The sequence below is a fragment of the Eschrichtius robustus genome, chromosome 9, assembly GCF_028021215.1.
Source record: "Eschrichtius robustus isolate mEscRob2 chromosome 9, mEscRob2.pri, whole genome shotgun sequence".
Taxonomy (NCBI): Eukaryota; Metazoa; Chordata; class Mammalia; order Artiodactyla; family Eschrichtiidae; genus Eschrichtius; species Eschrichtius robustus.
This window is the reverse complement of record NC_090832.1, coordinates 116573732-116598095: the sequence shown is the minus strand read 5'-3', so window position 1 is coordinate 116598095 and position 24364 is coordinate 116573732. Positions and strand designations below refer to the sequence as shown.

Sequence of the window (24364 nt, the reverse complement as noted above, 5' to 3'; positions counted from 1 at the left end):
ATTAGTGCTTTAATCTCAGGTATTCTAAACTCATTGATTCAGGAACATCTATCTGTTGGGAGCCCATCCTTTTCTCTGTGCTCAGAATAGGAGGGCAAGGGTCACTCTGGTGGCTGTGGAACTGAAGGAACAGGCTGGGGTCTCCCCAAATAAGGGGCTACAGTGTCTTGTTTTGCTTTCTTTGGGCAGTTACATCAACTACACTCAGCACAGAATAAGTAATGAATAAATATTTGCAAATATTTAAGTAAATAATAAGAGGATAAGATTTGAGGTTTGGGGGTAATACTGGTAAGAAATAATAAGAAACTTAACTAAGAAATCAACAGCGGTAAGGGGACCCACCGAGGAGATACAAGGACATAGAACTGACAGTCCTCAGCAAGCAATGAAATGGTTCTTACATTGGGGCTCTTCCCCCAGCAAGGATATACCTTACAACAAAAGTGCGTGTGTTTAAATGTGTCATTCGTATGTATGCTTGCATATTTACACATCTTTCAGTGGTGCATATGTCCTGGCAGAGCACGGCTAAGCAGCTTAACTATCTAAAAGAGAGATTATATGGAAATGTAAATCATTCATTCCCTAAATAGCACACACAAAAAATATCTGTGAAGTTCTGTCATATTAGACACCAAACCTGAACAGACTAGAGATCTGATTGTACAGTACATATTTTTATTGTCTCTTCCCATTATTCATTTAGTCCTTTGAAACATTTTCCCCAATCCTATTTTAAATGAAAATTAATATAGGTGCTTATACTTTGGAACAAAGTTTATTTATTTCAATTCGAGTTACAGTTGTTAAGTTTTAGGTAGGGACTTCCTTTCTCTTAGGCCTCGTGTTTCCATGTGGAGGGAAATTCCTTCAAGTCCTACTTCGGGCCTCTCTCCACCCCAAGGAGGGAGGAGGGGGACTTTGTGTTAAAGAATCAAGCACTGATGACTTTTAGCCCTCTCTGGATTCCTCCTTCCGAATCAGTCTGCCTGCAAACAGCAAACACCACAGCAAATACACCCGCACAACAGCCTTCCGAAGGCAGAAGCCTCTCGTGGTTCAGAAAGCGTGGCAGCCTGTCGGTGCGTCACCAGCAAGCTTACAACCTGAAGTCCAGCTCCTGAACTTGTTCACTGTATTTATGGTGATCATTAGATCTCCCACCTTGCAGCTCTTGGGTCTAGCTCACAATTGGCCACAGATTTGGGAGCAGAAAATAGGGGGTGTTTTTTAAGTTCCCCCAAAGCCCCAGATGGAACATTTACTAAGTAAAAAATAATAATGCTATGGCAAGAGATGGCAAGGCCAAATATGATCCCTGACCTCCAGGAGTGCAATCTAGGGGAAGAAGCAAGCATGACTAAGTGAAATAGAACGTGTGTAATATTACACGGGCCCAGAAAAGAGAGTTAATAATTCTGCCTGGCAAGGAAAGGCAAGCATGTGCGGGAGAGGTTAAGAGAAGTTTTATAGACGAAATGGTTATTTGACCTCCTGTTTTGAAGAATGAGGAGAATTTTTAGGCAGACAACAAAGGAAAAAGGGTATTTCAATTTTAATGGGAAAAAGACTTGAGACAAAAACTAACAGAACGATTAATAGAGCTTATGAGAAATTAACGGGGCAAGAATGGCACCGGAAGTGGGGATGGGCTATAGTATAATGAAGGGGGGGGGGATCTGTTTTGGAGATTCTCGAAGGAGAACCGATAGGACTTCTTGTCTCATCAAATGAGACGAAGGAGCAGGAGAAGTATTTCCAGATTATGTGGATGGTTATATGTCAAAGCTGCCAAAGTAGAGGGACATTTCTGAAGAGAAAGCATTTTGCTGGCAGAGGATGTGAGGGAGACAGTGCATTTGATTTAGACTTTTGATGCACACAGGGCCTACCAACCACCGAGAAGTTTAGGCCTGGTTTACATGGGAGGGTCTGGCATGACCAGTTACAGTGGAGTGTTGTCTTTATATGTATTAGTGTGGAAACTTTTTTTTAAAGTTTATTTATTTATTTTTGGCTGCATTAGGTCTTCCTTGCTGCGCGTGGGCTTTCTCTAGTTGTGTCGAGCGGGGGCTACTCTTCGTTGTGGTGCATGGGCTTCTCACTGCGATGGCTTCTCTTGTTGTGGAGCACGGGCTCTAGGCGCGTGGGCTTCAGTAGTTGTGGCACACGGGCTCAGCAGTTGTGGCACGTGGGCTCAGTAGTTGTGGCTCAAGGGCTCAGTAGTTGTGGTGCACGGGCTTAGTTGCTCCGCATCATGTGGGATCTTCCCGGACCAGGGCTCGAACCCGTGTCCCCTGCATTGGCAGGCGGATTCTTAACCACTGCGTGACCAGGGACGTCCCAGTGTGGAAACTTTTGATTGACAGACATATAATTTCAGGGATGGGATGGGCGGGGCAAAAGAGGAAAGCTGAGGGGGAGACAGGGAGGAAAAGCAGCCTGTAAAGGAGACTGTCTTAGCACAGAGGTGTTAGGGAATTTGTAGAGGATGCTGAAGAAAGGAGAGGTTATATTTCTGGAAGAGGTCAAGGAAGAAGATAAAACATCCGAGGAAAGGAATCATTCTCCAGTGGCTCTAGAAATCAGTGTTTCTGAACACGTAAGCAACATTCTGTTGTAAAACCTGGGAAAGGAAAGGTTAACAGCAGGCCTGTAACTCACTCCTTCCGGATCAGGGAACAAGGGGGAACCGATGACCTCAAGCTGACCTTGACACAGATGAAGGAAAGTACAGTGACCTTGACCAGACCTCCTTGTAAGCATGCAGTGGTATTTGCTAGAGAAAAGATAAAAGAGAGTCCTTATCTATTCAATGTCTTCAGCAGGATACAACTAGTCTTTCTAGATCTTTCACTGTAAACGAACTCCAAATTTCCTGACTTATGGGTCACAACTGGATGGGGCAACGGGGTAACCCCTACGTATTTTTGCTAGTTGTGTAATCAACAGAATATATTATATGATGGAGATGCTCAAACACAGAAATTACTTCCTTTACAAACAGTGTCTCCACGTGCTTGTCTCAAAATTCATCTGTTAACCTGGGCCAAACCATCCTCATAAGGGAGAAAAGGTCGGCCTGATGGTTTTGGGGTCCTTTGGGAAAACAACATGCTAACTGTGCCTGGTGCTTCTTTATCTTGGAATCATCCGTGAAGTGTGGTGTGGGGTACTGAGTCTGCTTTAACAATTTCATCCTTTGTACTAACACAGAACTTCCTTTGCTTTCAGAGTTAGTGAGGATACTCCAGAAAAGGGCCTTAAGTAGGTATAACAGCATATACATGTTCATCAAGATGGTTTAGAATCAGCAAATTGTTTGACCTCGATAGGTTACAAGGCTGTGGATATACTGATATGTCACCATCTCAAGAATATGAAGTTATGTCTTTAACAACTTTTCTATAATATCTTATCTACTAGGTATATGTCAGGCATTGGTCAGCTCTCTGGTCAGTCACAAGAACTAAGTAACCTGGAAAACCCTCAAAGCTTCCCCAGTTCCTACTCTCCTCACATCCTGTCTGGGGACTTACAGGTGCATCTTCCAAAGAGCACAAAGCCCCCACTGCTGGTCCTGCTCTGTCCTGTTTCGAAGTTGCTCAGAGGTCTGTGCCCAGAAGGACGGCATCCTCCACACCAAGACACACCTACAGCATCTGTAGATTTCCTGATGAGAACTCATCTCACTTTATTTTCTTCTTGACAACACATTGACCCCAATAAGTTAAAGAACATTAGTAATACCAATTCCTGTCCCCTTTCATTTTTTGTCAAGGGGAAATTTCGTTTTTATTCAATAGATAGAGTGAATGTAGGTTTCAATCATATTTTCTCTTCTTCTATCAAAAGTACGTATCATAAGTGAGTGCACTCAGACTTCACTATGACCTGTAAAAGAATCGCGGCCAGATTATTTGTCTACAGGTTGGCCTGTTCTAAGGGTATTATCAGAGATGAAATTCACCAATACATGGATCTGTAAATTCTCTGGCTTCAGCGCAACAAGAAAACACGTGCTCGACAGGCTTCAGCAACAGAATAAAACTGTACTGTCCAATGTAGTAGCCACAAGGGGCCAAGGAGCACTGCGAAAAAAGGAATGCAAAATATCTCCCTAACAGTTTTTAATTGATTATATGTTAAAATGATAATATTTCAGATATATACTAACGTATTAAAGTTAATTTCATATTTTAATATGGCAAGCAGAAAATTTAAAATTATGCATGTGGCTCGAACTGTATTTCTATTAGACGGAACCAATATAGATGATATTTAAGATGTTAGGGTATTGTTGTAGTCAGAAGATTCCGCTGACTTCATTCTATCCTTGTTTTAACACTAACCAGAAACATATAAGGAAATAGTAATAAGTAAAAAAATATAAAAATATTTTTTCTTGCTAGTCTTGTATATATTTTTGGGGGGTAATATACAACAAACGAGAATAGTGAAACAATTTCAATTGCGATTTTAGAAGAGCCCATTCAACTAAAGAAGAGCCCATTTCAACTAAAATTTCTTCTACAAATGTAAAGAAATACAAAAAGTTAGATTCCATTGTTTTCTATTACAAATTTTGCAAATACAAAAGAATACAAAATTAAAAAGTAGATTTTTTTAGTAGAATCTTATGAAGACACTAAAAAATGAACATGTCTACCTGTGCCAATCTTAAATTCCAGAAATAAACATCTCATAAATAAATGAGTAGAATCAGATTAGAAAGATTGCTAAAGGAAAGCTTTAAGCAGCCTCTGAAGAAGAGGAAAAGTGGGTTACATTAACACAACTAAATATTTTTCTTCAGGATTTGTGAAGAGGTAATATGCAAATTTCCAGTGAATGACTTCTAATTGAAAAGAGATAACAATTATAACCAAGACTATCAATTATAACCAAGTTTACTGGGATAGAAAGTTCCACCACAATGGAAAAATTAGCTGCTCACAATTAGGAGACAGCGTAGTACATGATCACTGAATTAAAGTCAGAATTATTTATTAATCAGTCAATTTAAAGTGTTCAGCAAAATTACGTATGTGTGTATATAACGTGCCTTTATTTTTGTAAGGCATCAGGAAATCTATGATAAACATACTATTTTTTGTTGAAATACAATTTAAGGCAAAACGATCTATATCAAAGAGCAAGTTGATTTAAAAATAAACAAATATAGATGCACAAGGGAAGTATTCTATCTAAATAAGATTCTTGTTTTGCGTTTATGGAAGATTGTAGTTGAACCCATAAATACTATTTATCAGCGGAAGTACTAGGAAAGTGATCTTCCCCTTCAGATAACTCACTGGCCCTCACAACCATATCAGCGTACTGAAGGCTCCCTGAGTAGGTGTAAAGAAAACCACTGAACAGCAACAAAAGGGGAAAAGCAGCAGCGAGCAGCAGTTACAAATCACGTCACGCCATTTGCAACAGCATTCACGGAAATATGTGTATGTGCTCCCTCTGGCTCCGCCACATACACACATCTCTACACAGGCGTGTACGGAAGGGAGGGGAAATGCAGACAGTCGGCAAGTGAACGTGGATGAATAAGCTGTGAGACTCAGTGACACAAAACAAAGTGATAGGGAAAAAAATGACTGTACAAAATGACAGGAAATTAAGAAAGTCTTTATACCTTTCTCGTTCTGGTGAATGCAAACTAGCATCTGGTCTCAAGCAGTTGGTACTAGCACTCCTCGCCCTGTCAAGGGAGGGCTGCAGGTCACTAGTGCCAGCGCATTGCATCCAGGGTGGAGGAGAAAGACAGAGAAAACAGAGAGAGGAAGACCAGTTAGAGAGGAAAGCATCGAGTCCTGTCCCCTTTACACAAAGTGCAGAATCACTGCGAGTCGGTTCATAAGGGTGTGAGCGTTGACAGGATGGCCGTGCACAGTTTTGTTTAGAAAATGACACTAAACAAAGATTATGCTTGAATTGCTTTGCATAATTTTTTTAAAAGGGTCTCAGACTGAAAAAAATGAGGCTAAGTCACACCTACTTATGAAAAAACTGGATACAGAAAGCACTGAAACAAAATGCCTAACACTTCATTACCAAAGACAGATGCCACACCAAAACAAAATGAAGGACAGCAGTGGAGGAAAATTTTACAACTCAGCTATTTTGGTTCAAACACTAGACAGGGAAGGTGGACGGTATGATGTCCAAACGTCCTTACCTAACCAGAATCTCATCAGTAAACCTCAGTGCTCTCAAGTGAAAGCATTCATGGTGAAGGGGTTTGGTTTTAGTATGTGCAGGCAGAATTGAGCTCCACAAAGTAAAATTGTCCAAAAATAAAATAATATAAAATCAATTCTCATAATTGAAATCAACAAGTAAAACAACAAATAAATGACAAAGAAGACAACGACTAGAGATCTGATATTTGAGTAAGTAGATTTCATTTAGAGAAATATTCTAGCATAGGTTTTATAATTAAAGCTATTTTTATTTTTTTATTATATTTTTAAATTAGTTTTTATTGGACTATAGTTGATTTACACTGTTGTGTTCGTTTCTGCTGTACAGCAAAATGAATCAGTTATACATATGCATATATCCACTCTTTTTAAGATTCTATTCCCATATAATTAAAAAGTAATGGGCAGAGTTCCCTGTGCTATACAGGAGGTTCTTATTAGCTACCTATTTTATATGTAGTAGAGTGTGTATGTCAACCCCAATCTCCCAACTTATCCCTCCCCCCTTTCCCCCTTAAAGTTATTTTTAGATATCATGAGTTTTCTCTGTATATAATTATTTTAAGAGGAAAAGCTAATGCTTTATTAGAAAGTAAATTTGCTATCTTTAGTTGGTGAGGGATTAGGGATTAGTTTATAACTGACACTCACTGTTATGACTCTTACCTGTAAATATTCCAGTGGGAACAGTTCTCTAACAAGCACATCTTGGGCGGTAATGTTTTATAGTGCCTAACAAGATGTCTGGAACATGGGAACGCAGACACACAGGAAACAGAAAGATACATTTGAAGCGAATTTTATCAGGATATGAAAAAAGTAGGAGACCTAGAAAGCTACAAACACAGATGGATCTTTCATTTTCCTCAGAAAAACCAAAATAATTATTTGAAGGTAGGAAAAGAACTGTTAAATATGGAATCATAGACATCTGTCTTCATAATTAAGATGAAGACTCTAAATTATAGTTTAAAAGCCTTAGTTTGAAAAAGATTTGAGAACTACACTCTATGAAGTAACCAACATGAAACTTACTATTTAATCCCTGTTTAATATTATACCTGCTTCTATGGAAATAACTCATAGCTGAAAGTATTAATCAGATAATTTATGAAATTTGGGAATTAATATGACTAAAAGTTACTACTCTAATAACAAGCAAAATGCTGACCAGCATTGCAGGGACAAGGCTGGTCACGGTACTGAAGACAGTAAAGGAAGGAAGATCAAGAGGTGACTGCAGTGGGCAAGTCCTTTCCATTTATCACCTTCTGGATACAAACCCAACAGCAGGTAACACTTATCACCAGAAACTGGGTGGGATGGGTATTAGCTGCAACCAGAATATGAATTCTGATTTGGCAGAAACAAGGCCCAACATCATCTGAATGCCTTTAAAACCTGTGAGGACATCTGGACTGTCTATATCACCAAGGGTAAACTAGGTCCTGTCAATGAATGTTTTGGTAATTTAATAATGTTTCTACAAAATTTAACTGTCAATAATGAAAATGTATTGTCCATTTTGGCTTACATTAAAGTATGATAAAATCAGGAATAGAATAAACATTTGCTGAGGACATATTAAATAACAAACACCCCCATGGGTTTATTCATGTTTATACTAATGGTTGATTCAGGAAATCTTTTAAAGCTTTGGTTTAAAATGTATTAAAGTACCATATTCGAGCACAGATTGAGGACACTTTTACTGAAGCAAAGGATTCAGCCTGCTTCATAGACAGAATCTTCTTTTCAACTCCTAAACCTTAGGCAACTGTCTTTAGTAACAAGTTGCTATATAACTTTTCTAAGCAATTGGTTCAAAAGTGAATTTTTTGGGGGGGTACTCTCTAACAGGGGTCAGCAGAGAATGGAAATAGAATGAAAAGTGGCCACAGTTTTTAGTTTGAAGGTCCACGTTGGCTTTGCCATTTATTGGCTGTGAACCTGGATGATTCAAGTCATCAAGCCTTTTTCTACATCTATATCATGGAGGAAATAACAATCTTTAACAGGGATGGTGTGAGGATTAAGTGAAATAACAGGTACAAAGGGTCTAGGACACAGTAAGGAAGCCACAGCATTTTCTGTACAACATGACTGTCTCAGGAAAGGTTTTATGGAAAAAGCATTTGATAATAATAACAATGAGGAGGGGGATGAATTAAACAATATGAGACAGATCTCTGTAGTATGTGACTTTGATATGCTGTGCGTATAAAATCTCCAGGGAGTGGCTTTAATTTGCAAAGTTTCCAAAATATGTTTGACTCACAAACTCTTAAATTGGCTGAACTTCATGCGGAACCAACTCCTCGGAACACATTTTTGGAAAAACTAGTTTAGTGGAAAACTTCAAATAGACCTGATTTTGAATCCTTGCTCTGTTACACGTCAAATAAAACTTTCTTAGCATCTTTCCTCATCTGTGAAATGAGGATTAAAATGTTCATATGATACAACTATTGTCAGGACATTGAGATAAAATTCATTAAATAATTACCACTGTGCTTGGTACTCAATGAATGTTATTTTCCTTGTTTACTGGAAAGTAGTAAATCCACAGGTTTTATTCTTAAAAGTCGTAAGTGAATATGATAGGTTGTATTCTGAAGATAAGATTTTACAAAATGATGAAACTACTAGCTTATTCTATTGTGCCTATCCTGTTATTTTACCTTTGAAAGTGGGATGTAACGGAAAGAAAAACAATATATTTAGTGATTCTGTTTAGCTTATTGGTGTGAATGTGTTAAAAAATACCCACACGTTGGGGGCCGGGCACACACCAGGTGCCTAATAAATATGAAGGTTTTGTTTTGTTTGTGTTTTACAGTTGTGGTCACCCCAACGGGACCATGAGAAAATTTTCTGAATCTGTAAAGAAATCATTCCTATTAAACTATTTGTCAGGACAACCAAAGTAAGGCTGGAGGCTTTCGAATTATAAAGAATTGAGCTGATTTGTACAATAGTTAGGATTTTACATTATTTCTCCAGTTTGCAAACAGAACTAACATCCCTCATTTTTCCCTGTGGCACCGCACACAGGGCAGTAGTTATCACTAGGAGAGTTTAATATATGTAAAAAGTTAGTTCTCATTCGGGTGACCATGTTCAATTCCTGAGCAGAAGCCCAGGTCCACACAGACACAGTAAACCTGCATTTGTGTTTGCGTCTCAGGTTTTCCAGGTACAGCTCTTTCCTTCTCTCTCCTGTTTACTCTTTATTGGTCATAGTATTTGAAAGAGTTTATCTGTGTGTGTTGGTTCATTTGTCTCACCTAGTTACTACTTCTTTACCTTCCATTAACTTCACATTGACAATAAATATGCACAGACTGTATTCTGTGAGTAATTTGTAAAAGGACTTATTTGGGATATGAGATCCAAGATGTAATGAGATGAAAATAAAGTGCTAGGTTCTCAGCTCCAATTTAGACGACAATAATGTATCCCCTCTTCTTCTCCTCTTTAAGGAGGCTTTATACCGTTACGTGTCTCTATGGGAAAGTTGGTAGTGTAGCATTTCTGACCTGGTGAGGGTACGAAGGAAGGGAGGGCTTAGAAGTTAACAGGTCACATATCTGCACTCTTTATCAAGAAGGAAACTGAAGCTCAGCTCTTAAAAATGAAGTGGTAAAGATCTTATTAAAAGCAAACAGAAAGAAAACAACAGTAGAATCAAAACATAAAAATAAAAAAAGGCTAAAACAAAGTGAACTTATAATCACGGAAACAGTAACACTGCCACGCACAGCAGATCAGACCTCTTGTGTCTAGATGGGTGCGTGTGTGTGTGTGTGTGTGTGTGTGTGTGGTGGGGCTCACAGCGAGGTTATAGAATTTTAATTGCAGAAACCGGTTCCTCGGTTTTGGAAATGTGTAAACAGTTCCACAGAGGCTCAGCAGCCTCTGGATTTCAAATATTTTGATAGAAAAGCAGTCTGCCTGGATCAGAATTCAAATATATTTGGAACCTTTTCCACAACCTCCATATAAAACAAAACCAATTTTGAACACTGGGGAGATTAATTTCACGTATTCGTAATAATACCGCTAAGGGGGAGACGGAAGCAGAGTAGAATGGAAAGAGTCATCACACACAGTTACCGTCACCAAATTCCTGTATTTACCTGGTGGAGTGTAGGCATTCTGCACTTCGTCCTCGTTTTGCTCTGGGAAGCATGAGAAGCTCACTGCACAGACAGGATGGGTGGTGAGTGAAACAGATAAGTTATGAGGCATTAAATGACATGGGTTATGCCAATGGTATGCCGATGACAACATGAAAAGGGAAGAAACCAGATTGTCTACACTAGCATATTTGCTTGAGAGGTTAAACAAAAATAAACATGACAGTACTTTTAAAATTTTCAACAATAAAGTACAAACATTATGGTCAAAGTCCTGGCTGTTGCTGATTTGCTATTGTATTTCAAAGTGATTTCACAGAGTATCAAGGCAAAACTAAACTAAACTGAACCTTCCCCAAATAAGACGTAGAAATCTGTTTCCAATTCTAGACACTTAGGTATTTTAATAACTTTTAAAAGCCCTATAAATCTGGCTTTTCTGATACTAATGGGAACCCTAAATTTTTAAATTTCTTTTTAGCAACTCAAAGCATGACAGTTTTCTTGGCTCTTATAGCCTGTAAAATGCAATATCACTTATTCTGTTTCTCCTTTACCAACGAAGAACATACTTGATTATGAATGTTTTATCTTAAAACTGATACTTTTTCTACACTCAAATTAATTTCACTCTATTGAATGCCCTGGTCCAGAAGTCCTTCTTTTTCCCCCTCCTCACCTAAATTCATGGTGGCCCCAGTGAATGTCAACAAAGGGACCCTCACCTGACTCCACTCCACCTGAGCAGCGGGGACCCCCTCCTCCGAGCAGTGCTCTGTCCCAGTAAGTACCACAACCTCAACTCCTGAAGGTCATGGCTCCAGCAGGGTGACAGTTAGGGAGCTAACAGGCTCTCCTTGAGTTCTCTGTCCTTGACTACACAGCAAAAATCAATCATTGTGTACCAACCTCATTCCCTACCCTTCCCTAAAAGTTTCTACACTTCAAAAAGCCACAAGACACGATTCAACCAGCTGGGGATTTTAACAACCCAAAACAGATCCTGAGCTTGTGGTCAGGCCCGTCTTACAGGAAGGGCGTTGGTCTGAGGAGTAAGTCCGCGGCCATGTAGAACCATGGAGTCATAACATCAAATAAGTGCAGAACTAAGCCTAAGTACACATCCATAGAAGAAAGAATCCATTTCAATATTTTGTACTTTATAGACATTTTAGGTAACTACATTTTATGAGAAGTAGGTGTCCTAAAAAATATTACTGCTGAAGTTTTCACAGAAACTCTGCAATAGTAACTGTCTTTCAGGTGACCTGTACCCAAAAACTTTTTATTGCAGAAAAAACATAATTTTATAATTACATAAATAATATCCCAAAGACTGCAACCCACAAAAAATAAAATATTTGAAAATTGCTTATGTAGACTCCCTTCTATAATTTAGGTTAGTATCTAAGTCAACAACAAACTGTACATTTAAAACTGGCTAAACATAAATTCTGATTTTTTTTTAAATGCACCTTTTATGACAATATAATATTAGTCAAATATTTCCCAGAGTTGCATTTCTATTAGAATATCTTAAGAGTCGTTCCTTGGGAGAAGTTCAGTTTTGAATGATGAAATACTTTTCCTGTCTTTTGCACTATGCCAAGATACCTATCACAGATGAAAACAGAGCAAAGAAGACATACAGTGCTGAGATCATAACGTGAACAAATACCTGTCTTGTTCTGATAGACACTGACTGTCCACATCTCCAGGTCTGTGACCAACTGGGCTGCAGGACACATCGTGGTGTCTGGTTGGAGAACGTGACCTTCTTGTTGGATGAATTTCATCTAAACTCCTGAAATGATTGCAAAAATTTATATGCATCACAATGTACCACCTTCCCCAAACAGGGTGACAGACTAACAGGAAAGAAGAGACAGTAACTGGCAAATAACTGACACGGCTTGAAAAGTGCTGGCCTCATCACCAAATACCTGTTTTAAAGGTATTTATTCTCTATCATTGCTTTGCCTGTGCTGTATTTCTCCAACCTCCTTTGTTTACTTCCATCAAAAAAGGACCACGATTTTCATCTGCATACTTAGTGAAAATTTCAGAAGTGTATTTCAGGGTGAGATGAAATACAGCACGATATAACTTCTGTTTTATATGCTTTTCCAAACATTTAAAGTGCTTCAAAGAGACAATCCCAAATTTCTTAAAAATGCATTCTGCCTCTTAACCTTATCATTTGTGCCACTTCTCTGCACAGGTCTAATTTATTACCATACAATTTCTCCCAACAGGAGAAAATTAACTAGCAAACAGAATACAAGACAGTTATTCAAAAATGGTGCTTGCAACAGTGACTTCTTCCACTCCCTGGGAGATTACCTGAGATTAGAGGACAGAATGTTGCATAGGTTGGGTAATGAATAAAAAGGCATTTTGCCTACAAAGGATTCTGAAAAAAATAACTTGATTGACCAAACCATTATTTCATTTCTGTTAGAGTCTTCTGGCAGTTTGCACTGTATTATAATAAAGAGTACCGTCAAGGATGCTAAGCTCTTCTCGAAGCCTACCTCTGTAATGGCACATTTGGTAAACGGGAACGCGGCCTCCCCTGATCATCGCCACGATGAGGAGACACCGATCGTGAGCGGTGATGCGTTGCTCTCTGCTGCTCTGGCACAGTTAATGTTGAAGGTTTGCTTTCTCTAGCACTAGACCTATAACCTACTGGCAAGAGTATACACAAAGAACGAGTCAGTATTCTTCTATAGTGTCAGTGCTAATGTGGAGTCATCAAATGATATGGAAAGCGGCCATTGACCTATGAAGATAAATGCCATGCAATCAGTATTACCAGCCTTATTGTCAAAACTACTAAGTATATGTACAGAGTGTAACATACACATGCATGAGGACCGGGTACAGTTTGGCTCAAAGGTTACCATGGAGATACTGATGACGAATATGACAGCTGATGCCTCAGACATCAGGATGAGTTGGGATACCAGTTTACGGAATGAGTGAGTGATTTTTTGAGCAACACAAATCAAGCACTTGACAGTGAACTGTTACTCATATACAAGTCAATGCTTAGAAATTTAGTGTCTCTTCGAATGTTATTGGAATTTTTCTGCCAAAGGATAAATTATGTTAGTTGGATTTCAGATGGCTTCCCTAATAAGAAAATAATGATGCTACCATACCAATTTTAATTGACAAAGAAGAGCAGCAGGTCTTCACTATAACAAATACTGAGTGTGAATTTTGAGGACCACAGATAATACTGCAATTTTCAAATGAAAATAGGGTATGGGTGGAGCTGACTATGGCAATAATGCAGAACAAATCAACCCTCCAAAAGAAACAATTATCAAATCTACCCCAGACATCTGAAACTATTCCACAAATGTGTTAGTAACCTAACATAATTAAGTTAATACAGTTACTTAAAATTAAAATTAAATTCTAAAAGTCATTCTCCCTTGAAACCAAAAGGTTTCTATGATCTCTGATTTAGTTACGCTAAAACAGCAAACCATAGTAACAGTTTAATTAAATGTTTTCCCAGGGTCATTGTTGCTATTATTGGAAGGAAAATAAAAAATTCCGTGGCCAAAGGAAAAATAATGATATTTACAACTACATGAAATGTACACAACCATGAAAACATTAAGTCTAACAAGGTAGCTTGAACTGTTGCTCATTTATTTACTTGACAACTCCCACATTATTTTTAAAATACGCCATGTAACATTATTATTAAAGGCTGGCTAAATTCCCCAGCAGTTTATTTGTTGTGATTGTATAATCTTTTGACTAAGCTTAGAATATACGGAAGGTCTTTAAACATTACATAAAGGCCAATTTGACAATATTGATACCAAAGAAGCTCAGCCATTTTGTCACTCTCTAAAAACATCAGTAAAGGACCAAATAATATAAACATAAGTGGTATAATTTATAATTTCATTTTATGACAAAAATAAGAGCAATTCAGGTATATTCTGAATTTCATGTAGAAAGTTTCCTTGTTGTTCAGTCATACAAATTGAAATATTAAGTCTAGAACGATACCAACTAAATTTACATGTAGTGAATTTACTTCATAGTTCAATATTAAAAAATAATGGTGGCTGTTTTAAAGATAATTAATCCAAAGTCTGAATTACTTAAAACATTTTAAATTACCATTTGGTATCAATTATATTATAATAATGGAGGGTCAGTATTGAATTGGGAGCACCATTTCAAGATTTCAATGAATATTCAAGGTATATAAATGGAACTTTTAGATTTGGAATAATTATTCTGAAGTAACTTTTAGAGACTTTAGGCATCTTCTGTAAAAGGGTATAATTAATTTTTTTCTTGGATTCTTTGTATTTACATAGAGGTTAATGTCTTTTTTATCCTATCCTAATATGCATTCATAGGCCTTTCCCTGCTTTTTATAATAATTTATTTTTTTATATTATGTTTAGTTTATTGTTGACAACATGCACTCTGCCTTCAGAAAAAAGGCAAGAAGGAACTGCTATTTTATGCTCATTTCAATGTTTCAGTTAGTTCAAAGTTATCGGGTTGTTTTTGTTGTTGTGTTTTTTCATTTTCTGAACTTGCAGTAATGGTCTGAAAGCTGAGGTTGCCTGATGCCTGGCCTCAGATGAGGGCATTCCGTGGGTGGTTATTTTTATTCTTCTTAAGCAGCTGAAATTACTTATTTTAAGTAACAATAAGGCTATGATAACTATAAAGGTAGTAAGATGTAGCTCTGGAGGTCTCAACTGCTTAAAGGTGGTAATACATCAAACGAGAACATAGAACCCTGTGGTCCTAGAGAAGCCAGGTATTAGGAAGTTCAAGACCCAGCTGCAGTAGAACATCTAAATGACACTTTCCAGCTTCTTCAGCAAACGTAACCAGAAGCTTCATTGAGTGTGTTAAACACACGTAGAACTACCTGGCATCCACCCGTGAACAAAGTTCTCTCTATACTGGACACTAGGAAATCTGTAATCAGCCTCTTAGAATATCTGGTAATGTATCAACACACTTGTTTATTAACTTATCCCCTCACTTTATTTTAGCTTCTTGCCCTTATTTTACTATCTTTCCTCTTTATTTAAAATGTACTGTTTATTGCTGTGTGTCTTGCTATATTGTATTTGCCACACATGTATATCTTTAGAAGTTACCATATATACATCTTGAATCACTGAAGAGCACCCCCTAAAATATAAGTAAATTCCATTATCTCCTTTATTAATTTATGAAGAAATCTCTGGAACATAAAATATTACTGATTGGCTTACGTAATTTATTAGTTATATTCTATTAAAAGTTTGCCTCGTTACATTAGAAATGCTAAATAAAAATGGATATCATTTGAAATGGCAATTCAGACACTGCTTCTCTATGGTAAAAGGATAATCCCTGATATAAACATATATAATCATATGTTTATATCAGGATGGAATAGAGATATATCTAGAATTCAGTGTTCTTTGGTTGTTCCAAACACTAACACCATTGCAGTCGGTCCTATACTTCCCATTTTGGCTGTTATCCATGTGGTCTCTCAGGGAGAAAAGAAGAAACTCATCGTTTTTGTAAGTATTTGTTGAATTAGCTGTTCATTCATTCATTCATTCATTCGCTATCCGGCCTCATCATAAAAATGTGAAATTTTAGGTGAATAGCCTGTGAGAACCACCCACAGAAGTAAATTCTATTCAGATGAGTTAGAAGTGACAACATGAAGGCGAATTAACAGCCAAGATTCTTGTTAGAAAGGTTTGTTGACAAGACCCCTTTCCTATAAGGAATCATCTGAATTCTGTTTAAATATGACAATGGGTACCATGGACAACTACCTTCCCCCTTTCAATTCCATAAAGACAATATTCTACTAAATTCTGTGTGAAAGTTTCTGGGTAGAGTGTGCCTAATTATTCTGATCCTTTTATAAATCAACAAACTCAGAAAGCCAAACGTGAACTGTTATCCACAATTACCCACTATTATTTCAAACTCTCCCTGATGGTCTGATATCAAGGAGTAATATCTAAGTACACAGATATGCACAGAACCAGATTTATTGTTTTTAAGGTATCTGCTACTTTCATACAGTGATCAAAGACGATATTTTCTCTGAGTTTCACGGAGCAAATGAAGCCTAATTTTAGGGAACTGTCCGTAATTTTCTCCCAGTTTTAATGAAGTCGTATGTATCTCTCTAAATTGCGACCTCAGTCACTAGTCTTCGTAATGTCTATTGACTTTACCAAAATCATTGCCCTCAAATTAAGTGCATCCCCACCTGAGAAATTATGTAAATTAAGGGAACATCTGTCAATATTGTCCCAAAGAAATGTCTTTAAGAACTCATATTTATATACCCCAAGATTTTCTCTTTAATGTCTTTTTGTTTGAATATCTCCCTACTCTTCATTAGTAAATAAAGGGAACAGGATTAGTGCCAAGAAAATACGTCTTCACTACTTGGTTTGACTCACTTTCTGACTAGACTCAGATGAGAAACATAGATTTGAACTGCACAGTGTCACAAAGATTTTACTAATTTATACAATGACAAAAAGACATTGACTTCAAACGAATATTGAATCTTTCTAAAGCATTTCCTTATTTTAAAACATACAGACACATTCTAGGTATAATCAGTGCTGAGCATTTCACAAAAGCGTTAAAAGCTAAGCCATGCCACATGCAATTTAAAACCCTGCCATGCACCTGTCTCAGTATATTCCATGGAATGCTACATTACTTTCAGAAACGGAGGAAGCGAAGTCATAGACATACAGCATAAAACACAGGAGAATGGAAGCTTTATTAAAAAATTAACTCTATCCTTTCAAGAGTCATATTTTCACTTCTGCTCGGAGCATTGTGAAATGATGATTTTAACTTCGTTAGCTTCTAAGGGGGACCCTGACTAATTTAAGTGGGGATGTTAATGAGTAGTTTACTAGTCCATCTCAAACTTTCTTAATAATTTGGAAGACAAGTCACCATGGAATAGTATAATCCAGACTTCTCCGTGCTCTAAATCTCCAATATGGGACCCAAGGAAGTCTGGAAGCTGGCAGGAAAGCAAGCACGGAAGCACAGTGAAGCCGGCCACGCTCCCCCACGCACCTGGAGGAACCACTCCAATGGCATCATCAACCTCATAGTCTGATATGTCACTGTCACTGATTCGCTGGGACCCTGCACGACAGGAAGGGAAACAGATACCTCTGTGTCCGCTCGGGTCAGGAAACATGGAGGACATGGTCACATTTTTTTTTTAAAGCTAATTACATTATTACTAAATACTTTCACTTTTGGTGAAGTAGAGTTGATGTACGATGTCTCAGGTGTACAGCAAAGTGATTCAGTTATACATATATATACTACAAAGTTAATGCAGAGCTGATGCTTAAAAAAAATATTTGTTATCCAAGGATAACATATTCTCAGCATTCTTATAATCACTGAAGACACATAGAAGGAAGGGGATTTCATAGAACAGTATTTTGACTCTTCAAATTATTTTTAATTAAGGTCTATAGCAAAGTGTATACTGTTTTCTACCCAAATATGCGCCCTTCTCTGCAGTTCAGGGAGGATGGGGCTGAGTGGAAAGGTTCAAAGAGAACTTCCTTGGCTGGAACTCTACTGAGTTCATATAATTGAAAGGGCATCAGGGCCCTTTATAAAATATTTATGTTTAGCCCTCAAAATTAGCCATCATACTGCATGAAACATTAATTTTGAGGAAATGATTGATCAGAGAAGCACTAACATGAAGTATTTAATTATATGAGGAAAACAATTTGGTTCCAGATTACCAAAATGAGGCTTCTAAGTTTCATCTGTTCAGTAAGAGATTTTGTCATTAATTCAAAAATTAATGAATAAGTACAGAAAAAAATGTTTTCCCCAATCACCAGATGAACAACAGCAAACCAACTTTACAATGCTTTTGAAAAATTGTTTCTTACAAATACTAATACTAAAAACATCCAGGAATTATACGGTTATTAAGATGTTCTATGTAGCAACCCACCTATAATGACAAAAATTACCCCATCAGTCAACCAGTGAACAACTCCATCAGGACTGGGCAAAGAATTATATTTGAGAGTTTTTAAGCTTTCAGCTGTGGAATTACTCCACTATATTGTATATATTACTTTCACTGGGAAAATGCAGAAAATGGTTTTGCCAAGTCTCTTTATATAGATGACTGATTTTTCAATATTTCGATCTCTAATGAACATTTGAAAAAGCACCTTGAATGTTCATCTCGGATTCGATCATAATGACACAATTACTTCTGGTAACTGAAAAGAGCCTTAACCTACTTTGCAGCTTTTTGCTGGCGTTCTCCCCATGGACGTGTCGCCGTGGCATGAAGGGTGATGGCTGAGGCAGAGGTAGTGAGGATTCATCGTGAGTCTGAAGTTTATACCAATGCGGCTCATCATCTAGAAGCGCCGTCTCCAACTCTATGAGGATCTGAAAGGGCAGCTCTCAGGTTAGATCAAGCGCCGTTCCCCAGATATAATAAAAGCAGCCATAATAATGCACATCACGGAAGCCTCGTGAGGCGTCTGACCCGGATCTTCACGACACCCCTCACCTCTCCAAGGAATTCACTCTCCTCTTCTTGCACCCTGGGCTGGTCCCACACGGTTATTTCCAACATCCGTTCTCTGAAATCTCTACGATGCACATGTGAATACACAAAAGTCTGGTTCCATTTTGGTTCTAGTACTTTCTTTACTGTTTTGGTTCGCCTTTTACTTTTATCACTGAAAAATAAGTATCTTTTGTCAATGAAAAGGCAAACGCAAGTATATGCTGCCACCTACTGTAGTTACATGCAGTGCTGGTCTTGGGATGTTTACTCTCTTTAATTCATAACTTTTAATATACAAGTCTGAAAAGACTCTCAAGTTTAATAAGATTAGTTTTAACTACAATGTAGGCAGTAGTTACGATTATAGAAACGCATACACAAAGGTACATTCTAAATGATGTAGCTGTCAAAGACTAATAGATGTGGAAACAAGGTAATGGACAATTTTAAAACTGGCAGATTATTTTAAAGAAACACAAGGCTTGAGGGAATTTTTTTAGGGATAATATAGTTTATTCCCTCATAGAGAAGTATCTATTACATTTTAAAGCTATATCACAGGTGTATGCATATGTGCAAATTCATCAAAATATATATATATAAAGTATGTGGAATTTTGGGTATGTCAATTCTACCTCGATAAAGCTTTAAAACGTATATGAAACTGTATCCCAAGAGAGGAAACTCTACTTTTTTCTAATTAGCAAAGATGTTTGCATACTTTTTCTAAAATTATTCCATACCTTCTATCTGGAAGAAAATACATTTTTACATAGGGATTCCTGGGACGCCCATCTACTCTTGGGGGTAGATCTGTTGCTTGCAGAACGTTTACAATCAGCTGGTGGCCCACTTTGTCATACCACAGCTTCACCTAAGAGCAATGGAGAAAGAAATTAGCATTTGTAAAAATCATGAGGTATTATAATTTCACAAAAAATACTAAAATTATTTTTGAAGAAGGAAATTTCAAATTGCAAAATACAATTGAATTATAGATATTATTTCTGCAAAGAATACCAACTTGAAAGCATAACCCCTTTAGAACTTGACTTTTCATGCATTTTAAGTGTGACTTACAAGAGGCAGGCCTGCAGTGTTGATTTATAGTCTCTTATATCATGCGATGGAATAAAACTAATGATAAAATTTTTAGAAAAGACTAAGGGAAGGGGGGATATTGAAATAATTATCCTTGTTTTTAAATGCTAAATGCAAGTGTTTGGTGATTATACATATCTTAATAATGATTATAGCATGACTAAATGCATTCTGCAGTGCCAACTGTAGTTGAAATAAAATATTTGATGTTGGGAAAAATATATGCAAGTAACTTGGAAGACATCAGGAAACGCATTTACTGTATGCCTCTGTACACCAGGTACTGCTGTTTTCTGGTATTTTTTTCTTATTTAATTTTTATAATTAACCTATTACAGATAAATTTTCATGAGAGAAGGGGAAAGGAACAAAGGAAGGTACAATGCATAAATTATGCCTTTAAACCAAGTGAAGGCCAAATGGTATTTCTCCTAAGATACAAGATACCTGAATAACAAAAAGCAGGAAAATGGCACACTGAAATATTACTGGCAAACTCTTAATGCAGTCAGTGCAGTATTTGTGCTGGCAGGGGACAATGTTAACTTTATTTTTTTTTTTTTTTTAATTTAGAAGTTAGTTTTGGGCTTATGGTTAAATAAGAACTATGATCATGGGTTGTTTAATAGGTATAGATCAGAATACATTTGAGTCATTAGAACAGAATAAGCTAATTTAACATGGGAGTAGTGAGGGGTAGATTAAGAATTCAAACCCGGATCTGTATCAATCCATACCTCTGTTCCTAATTAATACCAGAGGTGTGTTTTTCATAAACCTGAAATAGGTGGAGTGTATGAGAGATTCCCACACACACTGAAATAAAAAAGACGGCAGGGCAGATAAAATAGCACAGGGACTAGACAAAGATCTTTAACCTACTAAAAATAGAAGCTAAAACCAGGAAAAAAAAAAAAGGGTTTTAAAAATCACAGCAAGCTTACAGTTACCTTGTTTGTTTAATTAAAACTAAGAGAAGAGCAGCAAAAACAGACTATAGAAATTCACACATTACCAAAGTAGCAAATGATCAACTACTTATAGAACAATGTGAAGCAAGATTTTCTTTTAGTTATTAATACAAATGTCCTGTATTCTACCATAATCTGAAGAAATGTAGCTTTTCCTAATAATTAACCATGTTTTCTTTACTCCAGCATTTCCCAGATCACATATAAAACAGTGAAGAAAACTGTAGCTTTTTCACACTAATATCAGCAATCAAGAGTTTCATTAAATGTCTTAAGAAGTTAAAAAAATATCTTAAATTTAAGTTTCTCAAGATCCAGGCTCATGAGGTTGTTAAGTAAACAGAACATGACTCTCTAGGTTTATTACATCTAACCAACTACTTACCTTAGAAACTTTTATACAGCACACAAAAAATAATTGATACTTTATTAACTTATGTTATCATTTACTGTTCAGAACATCTGGCACACTGTAGGCATTCAATAAATATTTCCAGATATATAAGTAAAGGACCAATCTAATAAATTAATGAAAATTGATAAAGTAGATTATGCTGTTAAATGACTCTGACTATATCACAGCCTTCAAAGAAAGCCACACATTTTAAAGACAGACTCAGAACAGGGAGCTTATACTAATGGTCTCCAACATGTACCAAAGACACATACAGAAAGTTGTCCTGGTAAGACTTGTGGCGCATCTTTGAGAGCTCCAGGGCTTGTTGGAGAAATTACAGAAATGGAAGGCCTTTCCATCTTCTGAGATTCAAAGGAACTAGAACCTAAAATGAGAAAAAAAAAATCAAGTACATTTTAGTAACATATTTGTAACCTATGTGTGGAGAATACATATTTTTCATGAAATGTTAAATGCATCTGTTACTGGTATAAAACCATAATTCAATGGCATCCATAAGAGTAGGACCTACTTGCAGTGGGATAGTCCTAGAAAGTTATCATCGTGCTTTCTTTGGTTGGTTGTCTATTTTAAAGGTATTTAAAGTGATATAATCAAATACCGTATTTATTTGCTCCACTCTGTAAGTATTGACTTTCTGCGTTTCTAGAGGGTATTGGCCTGTGTATGCTCTTGTACAGCCTCGCATACAGTTAAAGGTTTCATGCTATCAGTGATAAGAAAGATGGTACCCGTTGTGTTAATTATCTTAGGATCATCTATGATGAACTGTCCTCACTGAAATTAAAATGAATGCACATATCATATAATTTATGAGCTGTGTCTAAGTCTAGATAGAATTCATCACTGTTTTAAAATAAGATTTACATCTCTTTTGATTTTGATCTTACAGACCAATCTCCTGTCTGAGTATGCTGTCTAGTGATTCATGCGTGGAGGAGGTAGGCTGGCTCCCCACTCAGGCCCTCAGTGAGGCTCTTCTCCCCCCCTTTTTAAATGAAAGTCCTCTCTTCCCGGGTCGCTGATAAAGTGTCCACAACCAGCAATATGGATGTCTGTAGAATGCTATTACTCCAGCAAGTATAACCTTGAACCTACAGCTATTCAAAACTTAGCTTTATTGAGAAAACACTATTTATGGACCATTTCCCAAGAGTATGTCATCCACATTCTTTTCCATACATGCAAATTATGTTTAAGTTAAATCAGTGTCATTCTGTACCTTCTGAAGACTTTTAACTATATGAAACAGTGCTATAAAATTCTTTGTTACTATGTCTTTTTTATGAAGTATTCTCAGGATAATTTTCTTCTTGGGTCTCAGTACAATGACACTGTTGCTTCTAATAGTCAGTATGTTTCTAATATTATACCAGTTTTTTTTTTTAAAATAACATCAACACTATAAATTATGCAGTTGGTTCCATTTCCCTCTTTATATTAGAAAACTCAAAACCAGATCTGGGCTCATGTCTAGCAGGTATGCAGAATATGATGCTATGCATTTGATTTACTAACCTAATCTCCACTTCCTTGTTTATCCCATCTATATATTTTCTACCTTCTTATAACCATCACTTGTTTTCCCCTTAAATCACCTTGTATTTGCTATTCCTATAAGCTGGGTTACATAATAACACTTGGTAAGCAAGCCCAAGTATAATTAATTTAACGCCCATCCAATGCAAAGTAAACATTCGAGTCACTTCCACATTGTCCTTGGAAACGTCATCACACACATCGTCATCTTCTTTCATCTGGAGTCCCTTTAATGCCCATGTAGATAACTCAACCCTCTAGCCACAGTCCCCTGGCCCTTCATTCCCACTGAAATTCCCCTCTCCTCCACCCACTCACTTCCATGATCATATCTGACACCGTTACGCTGTATTAAAATTATTTATGTGCCTGTTTCCTTCACTGCTCGTGACACTGAGCCAATTTCCAATCAACCTGAATAATCCAGTATCACAATGCATTTTCATGTACAGCAAATAGAACTGCTACTGGTATATTAATTTTGCTCTGTGCATTCTGACTGCTATGATGCAGAAGGTTATCGCCAATAAAGACTTTTGAACTTTTGATAGACATACACACACACACACACACACACACACACACAGACACACAAAGAGTAGAAAGAGAAAAATCTTAAAGCAGAACTCCTTTGGGTTTCCCATGACTGCCATGATTGCCAACTCATTTACATCAAATGACTAAAGGAGACAGTAAATCTTATACTCACTGGACTCCAGGGGAGGATGGGAGCTCTCCGGAATCCGTGGAATGTCACTAAAAGAAACAGGGTATGGTGAAAATCCCATTAGCTAAGCCACCCTGTCTGAGACAATCACAGCCACACTTTATCTCAGTGGTGTGGAAAACCCTTTTGGGTCTTTACAGGTGTGGAAATGGACGGGAGTTACCATAAAGGCAATTTCTAATGTGCATGAATGTCAAACACCACACACACAAAAAAAAAACTGCAGGAAAAATAAGTTTTTATATATTTAATAGCAAAACACTTTAACATGACAACAATCAGAATAATATTGTGGTTAAAATCACCACAATATTTTTACTACCAAAACAGCAGGTTTTGGAAATAAAAAATGTCAAAGGCAATATTTTATTTCAGTTCTAGAAAATCAAAATGACACATATTTTACAAATCAGTAATATGCTTTACAAACACATCTGAAAGAGTTTACTGAATGAAAGGGATGGAAACATCTCTTGATAATAAAATAATATGGTGAATATCATGGGCAAAGTTAAAAAATGAAAAGGATGGATTGCTTTGGAAATTAAAAATGGTTCAAGCTTGCAACAGAAAAGCCAAAATATTTTATATATGTGAATATATAATTAATATACACATATATAACCCTATACAGAGATTC

The 24364-nt window shown here is 36.9% G+C and overlaps 1 protein-coding gene across 11 annotated transcripts in view; it reads right to left on the bottom strand.

Moving 5' to 3' along the window:
• RIMS1 (regulating synaptic membrane exocytosis 1) overlaps positions 1-24364 on the bottom strand; it is a 467913-nt gene that overhangs the window by 133181 nt on the left and 310368 nt on the right. For 5 of the 11 annotated variants that reach the window (XM_068551600.1, XM_068551589.1, XM_068551590.1 and 2 more), the window contains 10 exons: positions 23707-23753; positions 21710-21822; positions 19712-19842; positions 18969-19140; positions 18691-18844; positions 17480-17551; positions 12895-13051; positions 12039-12164; positions 10361-10423; positions 5654-5743 (listed from right to left, as the gene is read on the bottom strand). In XM_068551600.1, the coding sequence (XP_068407701.1) occupies positions 5654-5743; positions 10361-10423; positions 12039-12164; positions 12895-13051; positions 17480-17551; positions 18691-18844; positions 18969-19140; positions 19712-19842; positions 21710-21822; positions 23707-23753 (1125 nt within the window). The remainder of the gene's footprint in view (positions 1-5653; positions 5744-10360; positions 10424-12038; positions 12165-12894; positions 13052-17479; positions 17552-18690; positions 18845-18968; positions 19141-19711; positions 19843-21709; positions 21823-23706; positions 23754-24364) is intronic. The other 6 variants (XM_068551595.1, XM_068551597.1, XM_068551596.1 and 3 more) reach the window with 4 other exon arrangements.